Consider the following 18,017-nt stretch of genomic DNA (forward strand, 5'->3'; position numbering starts at 1 on the left):
AACATCAGCATGAAATTATATACTAATTTCATGCTAGTGACTGTCAGCAACCACTTGCCAACCAGTCACATAATAGACTTACATACAGATTACAGTGTAGCAAACAGTGGTTATCAGACAATCACTCACCAGGCTCTAAACAGTAGGACTGTTTTATCATTTGTTGATAGTACCATAGACCTGTGGTCAGGCTTGGATGAATAGGGATTTAAACAGAGTGTTTCATGAACAAAGCCATTTTGGGGCATTTGTAGAAGATTGTGTTTTTTTGTATGCCATAAAACATTAAACAATATTGCTATAAAGAGGAGGTTCTGCTACAGAAAAATCCTACATGTACACTTACTGTGGTGCAAGTGCTTTAAGTGAGCTCCAAGTACACCTTAAACTATGTATAACCCCAGTTTTCTCTGGATTGACAGCAGATTCTGCTAAGTTTGTAGTTAATGCCTCTAGAAAAAGAAATAACAAATGCAAGCAGTCACATCACTGTCACCTCTAATACAGCTGTTAATGTACACAAGTCTCACATGATACATTTAAGAAGATGTTTATGTTCACTTTTTACTAAAACTATAAACTTATTTTTAAATCAGTAGTTAATTGACTACTAAAACCAAAAGTCTTATTTTCTCACGTGATTTTACAGTGCAGTCATGTAAACTAAAAAAGAGCATCAACTGCAGCTGTTCTAAACACAACACTTTTCCCGCCTCACTCTCTTTCCTAACCCTTCCCCCTCTTTTTCCCCCAGCTGTGACCTGCTTGGCTCCACCTGCCATCAGTAATGGGGTACTGCAGGGCAATGACTTTGAATGGGGCAGCAGCGTGAGCTATAGTTGTTCACCTGGATATGAGCTCTCATTTCCAGCTGTTCTGACCTGTGTCGCCAATGGCACCTGGAGCGGCATGCTCCCGCAGTGCTTACGTAAGCATCACAGTGAACTTTGGTTGTAAGGACACATCAATTACACCAATCACAAATGGAGCAAAATCTACTTTTGTCCTTGAACTTCCATAAAATTGAGCACATTCACCATTTCTAGCAACACAATTGAAATGGGACTTTGTTTGTTTGTCTCCGTGTTTGCAGCCAAATTTTGTGGTGACCCAGGGACTCCAGTAGGTGGTTTCAGAGAGGGACGAAGTTTCATCTATCAATCAGAAGTGTCCTTCAGCTGTGCTCCGCCTCTCATACTGGTCGGCACAGCAACTAGACTTTGTGAAACCGATGGCACCTGGAGTGGAACGCAGCCGCGCTGTATCGGTAATCCATTCGTATTCACTTGACAACCATACAAAACATTCAGCTCATTGAAAAATGGTAATTAGGAAGACATTCGCTCATGAGAAGACGTGGTTCTCTGAACTTTTCTACACATCACTCGGCAGAGCTGTACAAGGCCCGTTCAGTCTTTAACCTCCCAGCTTCCTCATACAGAGTCTGTGTGACATCCAATTGTGTACACATGAGAACAGAGCATTTGATAGATTTCACAGCGAGAGACCGGCCGTCATCTGTGCTACCTCCTCCTGCTTTAACAAGGCAGCTCTCTAGCCAAAAACAAACAGTATTTTCAGTAGTGAGAAGTCAGCGACATGTTTAACTCCTTTTCTCAGCTACATGTGGCAAAGAGTGGCTTCAGGCAATGTCCTGACCTGACATTTCCTGGAATCCATCTGCTCTTGTTAATTATTTTAGTTTAGAGAAATTTATAGGCCTGCTAAACTTCATGCACTTGGCTGATATGTGAACTCTATAACAGGGTGTTAAATATTTACTTTTATGCTCCTTTGATTTTCCATAATAATGTGATCACTCAGTTTTAATTGCCACAAGATAGCAAAATGACTTTAGGTCTTGGTTAGAACTGGCTGTTGTTGGATTATAGCCTCTAATTGGCACAATTTTGCTTTTAAATAAAGATCAACCTTATGAATGAGTAAGTAAACAGGGAGGTTAGAAAAGCCACTTCTGCTTTAAGGTTTTAATATTTAAACTGAAACTTGGTCTCTATCGAAAAGGTCTACAGAGAGATGCAATGCTGAGACCCATAGAATGCTCTACACTGTGTTTCTGAATAAATGTACAAGTTCATAAAAAAATCACCAGTGTTACTAAGTCTTCAACATGTTTAAAATACAATACCAAGGCCTATAACCTCTGCCAGAAGTTTATATAAGATTTTACTGATTGCTTTTTAACACCTCCTGACTTCATCATCAATCATTTATCCCCACATGAGCTGGAGCACAGCCTAGCATCCCCAGGCAGGGGTGTCTTACCCACTTCAAAGTCAGGGTTAAAATTAAAAGGCGGTGTTGGTTTAGCCAACAGAGATTCCAAACTTCTGAGTGAGATTTCTCAAGAGGTCACTCTAGTAAAATGCATATCCTCTTTTTAAATAACATATCAAAGTGTAATATTACAGACTTGTTTTTAATGTGGCCCCTTTGCGGTACATACGTTTCCTTTTTGATTAATAATAATCATTAATACAATGACTTGATGTTACTTTTTTTTTCATTTGCTGGCTATTCTAGTGTTTTTCTGATAGCCCCCTGCCTAATGATCATGACAGTTAATGACCCATTATTATGAACCTGACAGCCTCATTTTTGTTTACTCATGAGTATGCTGAGCAACTGCTGTTCTTTAAAAGTTAGTGTTACATCAACTTATTGGAATAGCAATGAATAGTGACTCATTTGAGACGATCTTAATAAATGGAAGGGGAAGAGTACCTGAAAGGAGAACTTGGATATAAGTGAAAATATTGTTCTTTCGAGTGGACTCTCTCCCAAAGGCCATTTGCAAGCATACCATGCAAACATATTGCCATATGTTTTCTCTGTTGGACTGTAACAATGAAAACTCATTTATATTACAAAACTACAGCACTGTGCAAAAGTGTCGAGCCACCTCTCATTTCTTTATATTTTCCTGGAAATGGGTGCAGTGTTTTATTGAAATATTTACAAGAATACAGGGAAGTAAAGTTTATGTGTCAAAACAGAGATTGAACAGTACTGATAAGCTTGAAAGTCAATGTTTGGTTTGACCACCTTTTTATTCTTCAACACAACCTGACCTCTCTTAGGCAAGCTTCCTTGTCATTTCTTTAAATAGTCTTCAGGAATAGTTTTCCAGGCTTCTTGAAGGACATTCAAAGCTCTTTTTTGGATGTTGGCTGCCTTCTGTTCCAGGACAGACCACCCACTTTCTTCTACAGACATTGTAGACACTCACTATATAAGACCTGTTTTCCACTCATACATCAACCTTGAGTGTCACCCTTCCACTGAGACCATTTGTGATGAGGCTTCAGTGAACAGTAGATTTATCAGCTGAAGGTGCTCTTCACTTCCACTCAGGTCTTGGCTGTATTTCTTTTTCTATTTCATAAGGACATGACTTGCAGACGTTGTTCATCTGCTGTAGATTTTTTCCTCAAAAAAAAAAAAAAAGGTTTCCTCAAATGTTTTAGGAGCACTCTGCACACCGTGGAGTGTCCCAAGCTTTTGGCTAATAGCTCTTTGGGAATTAGTTTGTTTGTGCAAAAACACTGTTTATTCCTGTCAAATTGTGTTATCTTTTAAATTTTTCATAGATTCAACCAAAGAAAGTGAAACAAATTATGTGTGTTTTGCGATCGGCTATAACAAAGAGCCTAAAGACACAAGTGGTTCTTTAGTTTTTTGTTACATGTAGACACAGCACTGGTTTATCCCCTTGAGTTAAGAGTCTTTTTATGCTATAACTATCCATGGGTCAGTGTTAAGTGACTTCCTTATGCTTTAAAAATTATAAGAAAGTTTTGCTCTGTGGAAGCAAAATCTAAAAATGAGGGGTGGCTTGAGACTTTTGCACAGTATTGTATGCTGTGTGTATTATACTAGACATAAAGTAAACTTAAGTAATCTTGCCTTGGTTTCCTCTCTGTTGGGAAAGAACAAGTACAAGTTGAAATATATGAATATATGATGTAATACTGTATACTGCATATATTGAATATCGAATTCCTTGTCACTGAGATCTGATTGCTAGTGGTCAAAGTTCAATTAGCAACATATTAGATAGAATTTAGAATTTAAAAGTAGGGCTATAAAACCTGTTTTGGAACTTACAGCAAAAGTGCTTGCTCAGAAGTTGAGTTAACACCGGCACATGCTGTAACTTACAGTATTTAGTAAAAGCCTTCAAGAAGCAGACATCCACATCCAACTTCAAACAAACGGCTGCCATCCCGGGATTAAGAAGAAAATGAGAAGGGATATTCGGAACACTTTACAAATGGTCCCTGTGAGTCAATTTACCAGCCCATGCAATGTTTAGAGCAACACTTTGCGTGTCTGATTCAGAGCAGGTGCATGGTAATGAATTTTAATAAATGAGAGCTATTGTAAATGCGAGCAAAGACCTTACTTTTTTTTTCTTCCTTTGCAGCACTCAATAAGGGATACAGCCACTACTTTTACAGCTGCTCAAATGGGAAACAGACTATCTGAAAACAACGGGCTGCCTTTAAATTGTTACCCCATCTGATATAAAGACGTCATCTATAACTGCTGGAATAAGAACTAGTTTCACTTTGCTGCTGCTGCCGCTGAAGGGAGATCTTTCTGTTCTGTATCATAATTGCTTTTGTAGACTGAGACTGTTAAACACACTCAACCACAAAGTGACTCTCGGTGTGTGTTTATGGGCAAAGTGATCTGAAGTGTGTGTGTGTTTTGGTTGATTTATTAGTTTGTGATTTCAGCTGTATGTTAGTGTGTGATGTGTATTACTATGTGACTGAAACAGAATGAGTTTTGACCTAAAGCAGCCTGCTCTTTAAATAAGACAGATGAGGGAAGAAGCGGTTGGCAAACGGAGGTCTGGTGACATGGAAAGACAGAAAAAGAGGGGGAAAGAGCAGTTGTACAGCGAGGTAGAAGAAGACAACAGTGAAAGAGAGGAAGAGGGCAGACAGATAGGTACAGGAAGTGAGGGAAGGAGAGAGAGAGAGGTGGAGAGTGAATCTGTCATTTCAGAAGCTGTATTGAATTGAGCTCTGCGTCAGGATGTGCTCTACATGCTGATGACCCTTCCACATGCGCACACACAAACTCACATACGTACACGCACACACTTACTTAGAGTGGGCCCTGCTTCGTTTTCTGACAAAGTGCTACTGCCCCCTGCTGTCCTGATGGCATATATAATCCACTGTTACCATGACAACAAAAGGAAGGAAAGGGAACTTGAGAGGGGATGTATAACGCTGCTGCTAATTTGTCTTTCTCCTACATTTTGTGTGTAATTACTTCCACTCGTGTGCTGATCTTTTCAGAACCAACCAAAACCAGCTGCGATAACCCGGGAACACCACGCTACGGCTCCTTGAATCGGACCTATGGTTTCAAGGTAAATCTGCACTCTCAGACTAGTGCCGTATCTTTCTACCCAAGAAGTGAACCCAGTAACTAATAGCAGCTGTTGCAAATGAAAGAGAGAGGAAAGAACGAAAGGCAGTAGAGGGAGTCAGGAAGAAAATAAAATGTTAAGACATTCAAATGCAGCGCTTTAAGATTCTTATCCACCGTGCAATGCCATCAGGGAAGCATCTTGTCAGTCCTAAACCACTTGCAGTATGGTAATGACTCCAGACATACAGCCAGAGTCATAAAGAAGCAAATTCAGTGACAACAGGAGCAAGGAGTCCTGCAACAGATGATTTGCCACCCACAGAGTGCTGATCTCTAACAGTGTGGGATGCTTCTGAAACTACTTGAATTCCCAAACCCAAGAACTATAGGAAATCCTTCAAGATTCTTGGAGAACAACCTGCTTACCTAGTACCAAATAATTATAGTCATTTCAACCAAATAACTAATAATTCACTGTTAATTTGTTATTTGGCAGGAAGAAAGCAAGTAAGATATTTTATAAGGATTGCTACCTGCTACTGCACAGGAGTGAAAATATCTAATGGCTGATAAATATTACAGCATTGCCAGGTAGCAAACTTCATTATATGTTTGACTTTTGATTTGTCTCAAATTAAGTCTTGCTGAACGGGGAATGCAAGTTGATTTCATACTTCTAATATTTTAAGGAATACAATGGATGCTTGTGCATTTGCATTGACATGCCGCAACCACATCTAAACATCTATTTTAATGTACTTCATATTAAAATACTGGTCTTTATCCACACGAATTCACCTGTTGAAATACGAGTAACATTTATCATAGCAGTACAACACTATGATGCTCCGCTGAAGATATTCAGACTCCTCTTTACCAATCAGATCTGTTACAATCTCTTTAATGGCTTCTGTGTGCACTTCTGTCTGTGTCCTTATGCCTAGGTTGGGAGTGTGGTGTCATTTCAGTGCCAGCCTGGTCATTTGATTCAGGGATCTTCCTCCAGAACCTGTCAGCCTGATCTAACATGGAGTGGGATGCAACCCGAGTGCATACGTACGAAACACACTGTTTCAATTTGTCAGCCGCTCACCCTTTCATCCCTTCAGACTCTCACTGAAGTGTAACAATGTATCTGTCTAAACCCCGCAGCCCACGCCTGCAAGCAGCCGGAGAGCCCACTCCATGTGGACGTGGTAGGGATGGATCTTCCTGGGTTTGGCTACACCTTGGTGTACAGCTGTCAGCATGGCTACTTCCTGGCGGGGGGTTCTGAACACAGGGTCTGCAAGAGTGACAGCACTTGGACTGGAAAGATGCCGATATGTCGGGGTAAGTACTTCTGTCCTGCTACAGTCATTTCCATTGTTCACATTTCCTTTAAGTGTATCTTTTTTTGATTATCTTATCTGGAGCGTTTTAGCTTAAGTGACCAGATAGCAGTGTTTGAGCATGTTTAGCTCAAGGAGACTTTGTCACTTCACACACAGGGACAGACAAGCCATCTGGAGTAGGGGGAGATTTCCTGTTGGGTTGATCAGCCTTTGGGTTGGTGGTGAGCCTGGTGGTTCAAAGGCAAAACAGATCAAAAATGTCCCATGGTGTTTTGTCCCTTTGCTAGATTTACCAGGCAGGACCATAAAGGTGAAGTCATGCATTAATCCTGCTTTATCAAGCTTAAACTACAACCTTGTGAGCCATCGCAGATGAAATGAAAGAATTGCAACATAACCATCCCGTACTGTACATAGTTAATACTGTAAAATAGCAATAGCAATAACAATCCACTGTCTAGCAAACAATGCTACAATTATCTCTTCGTATTGTCTCACAAATTATGAAAAATGATGGAAACACTGAACATTTGAGCCAAAAAGTTTAAAGTGCACCCTTCAAATCTCACAAAAAGGTCAATTTGGGAGGTGCTTTGATTATATAGAAGAAATCAGCATAATCCCTGCTACAAATATGTAGTTGGCACTCCTTAAAATCTTTTACTTGGTATCGACACATGCTCACAAGCTGTCTTTTCTGAAACCTTCCACCACGGCTACCACCCAGCTGCCCTGGAGTAGTCTTTAAAATTGGAGCACTTCTTAATCCAATTTAAGGTTCTCGGACAAATAACCTGTTCCTGGCTTGCATGTATTTGTTGCCAACAATAGCTGCATCTTGACGTGATAGTACAAGCTGCTGATGGTGAATAGAAAAAGTGTCTTGAAGCCATTTTGAAAGGATCTAATATACACAGCAATTATTGGTCATTGATCATTAACCTTATTTGCATTTCAATCTACAAGTAACCATTAAATAGGTTTGTCTTGCTCAACCCTTTTTCGGCCCACTTCTCACTCGTCGTTGTGACCAAAAGTGACTGCCGCTGCATTTTAATGTGGTTACTTGTTAGTATGAATTGCACTCTCCCCTGGATAACATGGTTGATTAGGGAGGTTGGCTGCAAACTAAAGCATTTTAAAATATTACGTGCTGTGCCCCTGCTGCCCTGCTCATGAGTTTTGATATGACATTATCTTCTTTTTCTCTTTCTCTGGCTGTGTGTGTAGCCGGAGAGAAGAAGAAACCTGTGAAGCCAGTAACAGGAACCCCCAGCCCCAAACTAAACGGTCAGTTCTACTACTATCTTTCCTATTCCAGTCTTTTCATTCCTTGTCTATTGTTGACTTATCTATTCCGTTTTAGTCTGGCTTAATCTGTCGTTTGATAAATTCAGCTCAGCTCCTTTTCACTCTGCTACGTTCTGCTCCACAGTGCTGGTCTTGTTTTTCTTATGCTCTTGTCGATTTTATTGCACTTTACTGCTTTCTATGGTAGTTCTAAATAATTTATTTTTCCTCACTACACAGAGAAAGGTAAATTAACTACAGTGAAATTTTGCTCTTCTTTATGCTTGTCTTTTTCTGCCATACTGTATGCATTTATCTGCATAAAATGCACACATGCTGAGCAGTTATATACACCAGTTTGCTACAACATTAAAACCACCTGCCTGTTGCCTGGCGAAAAGTTTAACAGAAAGAGTTAATAAAGCAAAGGCAAGGAGCCCAGTAAAAGAAGGCTTAGATCACTCTCTCTATCCAACCACCAGGACGCCCTGCAGAGAGCAATAAAATGTAAGTAGCATAGATAAAGGGATGAAGGCAGGGCAAAACGGCAAAGAAGAGAGCCAGTTTAGCTAACTGTGTTGAGGTCAACAATGCAGCGAAAACTGAAGACAGATCATCACCTTAAGTAGTAACAGCAGACTCCACACAGGTGAGTGGCACTGAGTGGCAGGAACCCCAGACAAGTCACACCCCACAAGGCCAGATTAATGACACACACAAAACTGTGTGTGTCATGCAAGAGAGAAAGAGAGAGGGAGACAAACAGAGAGAGAAAATGATGAGTCAGCACAGGAGGACAGACGTACCATCATAGGGGTTAATGCTGTTTAATGCTGATTGGTGCAGGCAGTTGTTCTTGTTTTGTTTTTTAAAGATTGGAGCGGACCGTAATCTAATTCATATTCTCTTCTTTTTCGTAGTTCCAGATGATGTCTTTGCTCCCAACTACATATGGAAGGGTTCCTATAATTACCGTGGGAGGAAGCAGCCTATAACACTGAGCATCACCAGCTTTAACTCCACAACGGGGAGAGTCAATGTTACCCTTAGCAACGGCAACATGGAACTGCTCCTGTCAGGCATGTTACGCTAGGTTTAATTGTTCAGTAATCTACTGAAAGCACTTTGAGTAGATTACCACATAAGTGCTGTGACACGACAGGCCATCGTTGTAATAAAATGTAGCTATAATACTACATTATGCTGTATTGATCCATTGGCAAAACTGTAAGCAAGCAACCAAACAGAATTGAGAGCACTTTTATTCTTTATTGTTGCGTTTTGTTAATGATTGAAATTCATTTCTTTCTACTATGCTTCTTTGCAGCGTTGTTGTACACACACATTCACTCACTCACTCAGACAGACTCTTACTCACACACATACCTCCCAGGGTCGCACAATAGCGTCAGCAGGGGGTTAAGACCCTATTAAAACACAAATCCTGTTGAAGCTAGAATTGCTTCCTGGAGTAGCAGAGTGCACAAACACCATATCACAAAACCGTGCCGCTATCAGACATTCGTCGTCTGGCTTAAAGGAGCAGCTTTAGATCAATAACAGCTAAAGCTGCACTCACACAGTCACAGAAAGGCCAGTGGCCAGTTACATAAAACTTGCATGTTTTTTTCTGTTTAAGATGTCAAGTTTTCTTTACTCAGGAAATATTTTGAAAGGCAGCAGGGGTTTGGTGTTTTGGGAAATGTGCATACTTTGTATTTTATTTCCAAAAGTGAAGCTGGAAGAATATATCAGTTGGCTATATCTGTATTAGATTGGAGACGCTCTCACCTTTTTATGAGTTCATGAATTGAATTTCTTCACTTAACTTCAGTTTCCTGGTTTTCTCTTTAAAAGAAATCCTCAATTTTTTAAAATAAATATTTTCTTTATTTTGCAGCTCCATTCACTTTGCTGTCTTTTCTTTGTATCCCAATAAAATGTCAGAACTAACGACATGTATTTCGCTGGTGCACCAGACAAAATAGAAACACGTGCTGTAGGATCTAATGAACTATAGTGAGCAAGCCATTAAACCATGTACCATGTGCAAACCAAGTATAAATCATGTGTTTATTCTTCGCCCTCTAGGAGTGTACAAGGCGTCCGAGGCCAGGCTGTTGCTGCTGATGTATCAGGTGAATTATGTGAACCAGGGAAACCAACTAAAAGATTCAGCCATCTCTCCCGCCAAGATTATAGATGATTCCTGGACCATGGATGGATTTGTAAGTCCCAGCCGATAAAATCAACCTAACCATATTCAGTTGAGCTGCATTTACATTGAAGCCATTTGACTTTGTGTAAATATAAGTCAGTGAAATATTTAAACTACACCAGCTATCAGAGACTACCTTCTCTGCCAAGGCCAATGTTCTTTCTTGCAATTTTAAAGGCAGCCCTCCAGATCGGAGCCAACATTTAATGTGTCCCTTTGCCTGCCCATGCACCACCTCATCACCAGCTTTCACGACATTCGCTTTGGTAGTTTTTGTGAAATCTTGCCAAGAGAGGAAAAAGAAAATAAACAAACCTCCCTGAAAATACACCTTATACAAAGATTTCAGCAAAACCCAAACATCATCTTCGATTCATTTGCTCTGTAGTGTTGACATGAAACCAGAAGATAACCATTCTTTGTCCCTCTGTTTTTCTCTTCTCAGTTGTTTTCCTTTCCTCTCCCGCCTAAACAATTTCTCAACCGCTCTTTCTTTTTAATCTACAGGTATCAGCAGAGCCCGATGGCTCTAGTTACGTATTCCAGGGTTCCATTCAGGGAAAAGACTATGGACAGTTTGGACTGCAAAGATTGGGTAATTCTCTTTCGATTTTGCCAGCAGCACCAAATAATACTGGCTCCTTTGGAATTCAGCATGGATGACTACAATTGATAGTAAAATCAGGCAGACTGCTTCAAACTAATTCAGTAAGTAATCTTGGAGCTTCTAGTGACTTTATTGCTGCAACAGGGACAGCCATGCAGTGTATTCTCAACAAGAGGAAAAGCTGCTCTTTAGACTTAAAAGGTTGGAGCTGTGCAAGAAGACTACAAGCTCCCGAGTCCAATGTAAGCTGCAAGTCACCTGCAAGATGCTAAGCAGAAAATAATCATTATCTGGTAGCATCCACGTCCACTTCCAATTACCAGAGCCACTACCTTTATTATCATAGTTACAACTAATAAAAATGTGCAGTCGGTTATTTGCTGAACAACTCAGCTTGAAAGCCTTTTGTTCCAAACCCGCAACAATATTTCTTGTTGTATCAAATCACTTTGATGACAGTGTATTTCCTGGTTTGCCGCAGGTCTGAATATGTCGGAGAGTCAAAACTCGCCACCACCCCAGCTTGGTACCAACAGCAGCTCTGTGGCTATCGCCATCCTGGTGCCTTTCTTTGCTCTGATCTTTACCGGTTTTGGCTTTTATCTTTACAAACAAAGGTATGTATTGAAAAAAGTAAACCTGCACGTATCCCTTTGAAGTGTCATTCAGCTGCATCTCAGCAGCTGAAAGGAATACATTCCTGTCATTGCATCGTGGTTTCATTTTTGTTTTCCATTAACAATGTACAAAAAGTAAAAAGGCATTGTTAACATTTTAGGAAGCTGTCTAATTCGTGATAACAATGCCTCCCTCAATGGTTTGGTTGTTGCAGTGCTCAAAGACAGTTAAGTCACTGTCTGTTGCAAACTGTGCCGCAAAACAACTCTGTTTAGGAGGTGGTAAATTGGATTTTTCAGAGATATGGTTTAAGCACAAATGACTTGTGTTCGCATTGTTAACAGATGCAAATAACTTCTGTTCTGCTGTTAATATCTTTAAAAAAAAGGCTTGCTGAAGGAATTAGTTTTGGATGAGCTGATTGGAATCTCACTAGGCTTCCTAAAAAGTGCAACACGCTCTCTAATCCTTCTTAAGGCTTGTTTACAATGCTTCTACTCTCAAGACTGCATTCTGTATTGTCCACTGGCTGCTCAGTAATGTTAACATTAATAGGCAATTAGAGCATTTCTGCTTCTCCAATGGTGTATTTATGATTTCTTTATATGTGTGGTTTTCTTTGTTGTTTTTTTGCACAGAACCACACCAAAAACACAATACACAGGATGCTCAGTCCATGAAAACAACAACGGCCAGGCCGCCTTTGAGAACCCCATGTACAACACCAACGCCAAGGCTGTGGAGGGGAAGGCTGTTAGGTTTGATCCAAATCTAAACACCGTATGCACCATGGTTTGAGGATCGACTGGCCTTACTTGAATTTAATGACTCAGATATCCAATGGGACCACGGCTGGTAAGAGACGACGAAAGACAAAAGCTCCGTGCTTCGATGCAAACTTCACCATGAACGACATGGTCTGCACACTGATTACAAAAGACCTTCATTCCCAGTCCAGAAACCTAATCGAACCCAGCTCTCCAGCTGAAACCAAAACCCAGCATTGGTTTCCGTCACTGAAAGCATTTTGTATCCGCAAATGAAATTTGAACAAGTATGAACACAAAAGGTCTGCTGCCTTTGATAGAAGCAAGCAGCCAGTGTGAACTCAATGGGAGATGTAACATCAAGAGATGGAAAGGGATACTACTGAATGGAAAACCATACTGGCTATTATCTGTCTCTAACCCCAAGACTCAGCGGGTCATGGATTCTTTATAATTGGATTCCAAACCAGATACATCCATTATACTCTAACCTCTTATTTAACCTCTCTCACTATCTATAATATGAGTACTAATGATTAAGCCATGACCTGCTAGTTGGACATCATGACATGTTATCACAACCCAATGCCAAATTTTGTATGTCACACAAAGTTGTGAAGAGGAGGACCCAGAGTGGGATCTATGATCACTCGTGCCTGGAGAAAGAGAGCGCACATCGTCAGAGCCCAGCTGTAGTTGGAGATCAAAGAGATAATCCACTAAAAAATATTTTTCATATGTAACATGTTGTCAAACTGACTGTATTAAACAGGTCCTTAAATATGGAAAAAAAAAAAAGAACAAACGTAATCACAATGACCACAGATGGGGAGATGTGACATGAAGATGATGTCATAAAAGACACTGTGATGTTAAGAAAACTGTTTATAACTATTTGGTTTCAACACTGACAGTACAAAGAGAACACTGTCACCAGCAGACCATCAGTAAACCGGACTAATGCTTTGTGAAGAGGAAACTATGTCTGAAACAACCATGGAATACAACACCCTAACAGCCAGACAGGACAACCTCCTGTCTCCATTACAACCACAGGCTGGTATTACCAGCCAGTATTTGTCTTTTTTTCTATTGAAATGGGATCTAAGATGGCTAATGTTAGCAGACAGTTGCGAAAGTTGCTTTGAAAAGAGACTAACTCCTAAGCGAAGGATAAGGGCATCCTTGGAGATGGAGCTGTAATCCTAACTGAACTGGGATTAGAGCACAGCAAAACTAAAAGGAGTCTAAAGGGGAGCTAGCACTTAGAGAAAGGATGAGAGACTGTCTCATCTAAAGGATAAACTGCCTCTTCCCATCCAATGGATAAGAGAGGAGGCTAAGGAGATGGAGACAGGCCCTAACTGAACTGGAAGTAGACTAAGGGAGTCATTAAGAGAAAAAAGAAGATTTTGAAATTGTAACCCAGCCAATCAGAGCCTGTCTAACCTGAAATCATTTACTGGGAGAGGTCAGCCCTCCCTCTACATAATGAATCAGATCAGACAGAATATGAGGTAAGATGTTCCTGATCCTGTGAATTTAAATGGATTTTGACCAGAAAGACACTAAATGGATACAGAGGACTCTGATGGACTAACAAAGAGAAAGACTTTGACAAACAGAGAAGGCTCTGGCACTAAAGCACATTTCATGGGAACACTACCTGTCTGCCCGCTGAGAGATGGACTAGCATAGGGACGGAAAGGTTACTGACAGGGTGAATGGCAGACACAAATGATGACAGGTGCACATACAAAATCTGGAGAGTCAGGTAGAGACAATTGGTATTAACAGTCATGCAATGAGACAGACAGGTTCAAAGACGATGAGCCTGGTCTCGGACTGTTGCAGGCTCCATCCATGTCTCCACTTCACAGACAGTTTAAACACAGATTTACAGGCTTACAGAAGGACAGACAGGAGGCAGAGACAGACATGAACTGATAGACAGGCTAAAAGAAAGGCAACAAGGTTGTAACCCTACAATTGTGGACACTGTTCCACTGTAATTCTGCACTCTGAGAGTGCTTATCTTCTTTCTTTCTTACTGCTGCAGAATCTTCTGATCTGTAAATCTATTGCATATATATATTCGGGAGCATTCACCACCTATATTTTTGTGCTATATATTTACCACAGGGGAGGGGCTAAAGGGTAAAGACAGATTATAGCAGAGTTTTTAGAAAAAAAAGAAAGAAACATCGGAATAAAAGACATTATAATTATGTGCTATTCACAGAAGTCACAAGCAGTATTTTGGTTTCTTTGTAACATTAAGCTGGTTTATTTTAATTTGTTCTGTATTTTGAAGACCCTCACACATGCACCGTCTTTCCCACTGGGGCAATCATGAGCATCAGTGGTATTGTTGTTGTCGTTACTGTTGAGATGCAAGGTTTGCCAGCAACAATTATGCTTTTTAAATGGTTTTAGGCTACGTCCACACGTACACGGGTATTTTTGAAAACGGAGATTTTCCGTTTTCGTTTTAAAAAATAATCCCGTCCACACGTAAAGGCAGATGCCAAAGCAACAGGTGGCGATATATTCCTAACCGTGCAGAAATGTTGGCCAATCAGAAGTCTAGAAGCCTCGGTGGGAAAAAGTAAACAAAGCTGGGGCATAGAAGCAGAACCGAGTCGTATGTGTGGAGGGACAGTAACTGTGTGTGTATATGTAAGCATTTAAACACTGCAGAGAGTACAATTAACAGTAACAGTATTGTAGAAATTCATTTCACCAAAACAATAATGTGGCGCACAGTGTGACGTCAAAAAATGCACACACCTTTGACGCTGCGTTTTCTGCATTGCCTCCGTTTTTCTCGTCCACACGTAAATGCAAAAACTGAGTTTTCAAAAATATCCACCCTGGCCGGAGTTTTTAAAAATCTTTAAAAATCGTTTTCAGTGACCAAAAACGGCGTTTACGTGTGGACGAAAGGTGCAAACGCATAGAAAAATCTGCGTTTTTCAAAAATACCCAGGTACGTGTGGACGTAGCCTTAGTCTACATTTATCACAGGTGGCAGATTTCCAAAACCTGGTAGAGTTTGTACTTGTTTGCCATTTTTCCGAATCCTGCACTGGAGATGTTGGACAATAAAAATATGTAATTATCTCCACTGACACACCGACAACATTTTAAGGGTGAAGCTAAAGCCGGAGTAACAGCTCGGATTTCTGAACTAGCTGGCGCAGTGAGGACACAGAAAATAGTGAATTAAAACTCTTGTACTTTTAAAAATAGCTGTTTATTTAGTTATGTTTTAAATCTATAATAGATTAGTAGTATACTTCAACAAACCTTTTTGTCATCATGGCAACACAGGAAGTCGATATTTTAATGGAGCCCATTTGTTTGATAGACAAACTCTCATCCAGCTCCATCTCTGGATATTTTTATCGTCTCTTACAGTACAAGGCCACAATAAAAGAAAACAAGTGCTTATTAACAATGAAAACTGATAAAATTGCCCAAAATCGAGTTTTTAAATAGATATATTGATCAAATTTGAGTTACATAACATGTCATATTCTGTTTCTATTATATATTTTATATAAGGAAACGAGACAAACATAAAAGAGATTAACAAATACTTGCAATACTTAGGATCTGTTTTTCAATACATTTCAGAATTATGACAATTTTTAAATAAATTTTATTTAGTTGCAAAACATACACAGTTTAATCTGCAGGAACCAGGACATTATATTTTACTTGTGGCAGCTAAATGTGTCTGTTGCCACATAAAGTGTGTATAAATTAAAGACTACTTAAATTACATATGTTGATGTTGTTTGATAGTTGGTGCACCAACAAATAGATGATGCTTTTTGTTAGCCCAAAACATGTTTTAAGGACAATATATGAGGAAAATATGATTAAATAGACAACTTGATGGCCTTCTTGTAAAGCGATGCAGCAAAGCTACTATTAAAAAATATATTCAGCTCACAGCGCACATGGCATCTGAACCCTACATATGGATTTCTTTCGTGTCTCAGTATCTTACTCAGGATGCCTTCAGTGTGAATCAGAATCACACCACAGACAGACCTGATCGTCTTTAGGTGATCTTACAATGTATTTGCCCGTTTTCTAACATCCACATCATGTTAAATCAGTAGACCCCATTTGACTCTTTAGGTTTAAAGGTTTGTATTATCTTTGGCACTACAAGTCTCCAACATGAGTGTTGCTCAACAACAGACAGATTTTAATGACACGCATGTCTGTGTTCAGTGAATTTCAAATCTTATAATCTATTTATAATCATGAACTGACCCATTTATCATAATGCTTGACTATTTGAAGCCAACGCTTGTTTTTTTTTTCTTATTTCATGCATATTGCATAAAAGCAGCCATATGATCTCAATTTTATTTATTTATTTATTTATTTTGTTGTGATTGTTGTTGTTCCAGTGTGATCTGCCACCTTTTGATAAACACTCTGCAACCTCTTCTATATTTTGCCCCTATCTGCCACTGTTGTTGCACTTGATATCAGCCTTTCTAATGATTTCATGTACCATAAATGAACCACTGCTGAGAGATGAGTAGATGTTTGAGTTTTTGTGTGAAACCTTTCAGAGTAAATTAACTATCACGAGGGAAGGGCCTGGTAGTAAACCATATTAATTGGTCTTAACAGGAGGCAGAAATAGAAGTATCAATCAGCATTAGTCATTGTTTTGCAGCTTTGTTGCTCATTGAATAAAAGTGTTTGTTTTTGTTGTTTTCTTTTTGAAGAATCTGGTTTCGCGAACGAGAGGCTGAATTTTGTTAGTTTTGGGGTCCCGCACATGATGGATAACTAGGCTTTTTAATGAGTCTGGGTGCCAGGGTGAACAAAAACATCCACTTTGTTTTAAGAACCCCCGCTGCTGTGACCACAGGCGCCAACCACATCCAGCTGACAAGAAAACTCCTTTTAAAGTCGTTACTGATTTAAAGGCAAAGTTAGCTGCGACTTCCTTGTTTATCCATGCTGTGACTGTGCCGCACTTCAACGCTATCATGACATCGTTTCTTATTACAGGTCGGATTGATTGTTACCGCTCTTGTTGTTGTTGTTGTTGCTTTTGTTGCCGTTTCTTCAGTATGAATCTGACACAGTGCCTACCAAAAACCACGAGACCCTCCCTTTCGCTCTGTCTCACACGCACGCACACATGCATACATACAAACACACACACACACACACACACCTGCTCCAGCGCCCTCTGCTCCCCTCACTCGTCATCAGAGGTAATTTTTTTCTAAGCTTCAGTCTATTTTGCCACAAGCTTTTCCTACTGACTGACCGCAATAAGACCCTTGTGATTTGAAAGACTTAAAGCCGTTCCTGCCTGGGGGACATTGGAAATATTCACCATTTGAGAAAAAAAAAAAGATGAAATATAGAATAAAAAAGTGTTTTGTACAGAAATATATTTTTATGATGAAATAATTTGTAAAATGTATGACTCTATTATGTAAATTTTCAATGCAATGTAAAATTAAAAAAGGCTAATTGCTTTTGTAAAAAAAGAAAGTGTGTTTTCCATCATTGTCTCGTTACTTTTAATGGCTTTCTGAAAACTGTAAATTGTAACCACTTAGCTGAGTTATGCTTCGCAAACACCTGAACATATTTCTCTTTATGAGGAAAGCAGCGTTGAGGCTACAGCTTAAAATATGTGAGATTAAGTGTTGCAGTGTAAAGTGATGTGGAATTTAAATGTTGCTTTAGGTGCAAATGTGACTTGAAAACTAGTTTTCAAA

At 39.7% G+C, this 18,017-nt stretch overlaps 1 protein-coding gene across 6 annotated transcripts in view; it reads left to right on the top strand.

Annotated features, from left to right (window-relative positions):
• The window catches only part of csmd3b (CUB and Sushi multiple domains 3b), a 382,687-nt gene extending 364,908 nt beyond the window's left edge, over nt 1–17,779 (top strand). For all 6 annotated transcript variants that reach the window (XM_085147502.1, XM_085147500.1, XM_085147498.1 and 3 more), the window contains 11 exons: nt 755–928; nt 1,094–1,267; nt 5,337–5,410; nt 6,357–6,468; nt 6,565–6,744; nt 7,977–8,036; nt 8,957–9,115; nt 10,128–10,264; nt 10,762–10,849; nt 11,343–11,478; nt 12,118–17,779. In XM_085147502.1, coding sequence (XP_085003628.1) covers nt 755–928; nt 1,094–1,267; nt 5,337–5,410; nt 6,357–6,468; nt 6,565–6,744; nt 7,977–8,036; nt 8,957–9,115; nt 10,128–10,264; nt 10,762–10,849; nt 11,343–11,478; nt 12,118–12,277 — 1,454 coding nt within the window. In that variant the 3' untranslated portion in view covers nt 12,278–17,779. The remainder of the gene's footprint in view (nt 1–754; nt 929–1,093; nt 1,268–5,336; nt 5,411–6,356; nt 6,469–6,564; nt 6,745–7,976; nt 8,037–8,956; nt 9,116–10,127; nt 10,265–10,761; nt 10,850–11,342; nt 11,479–12,117) is intronic.
• Nucleotides 17,780–18,017: the final 238 nt, after the last annotated feature.

Source organism: Neolamprologus multifasciatus, chromosome 22 (assembly GCF_963576455.1).
Source record: "Neolamprologus multifasciatus chromosome 22, fNeoMul1.2, whole genome shotgun sequence".
NCBI lineage: Eukaryota > Metazoa > Chordata > Actinopteri > Cichliformes > Cichlidae > Neolamprologus > Neolamprologus multifasciatus.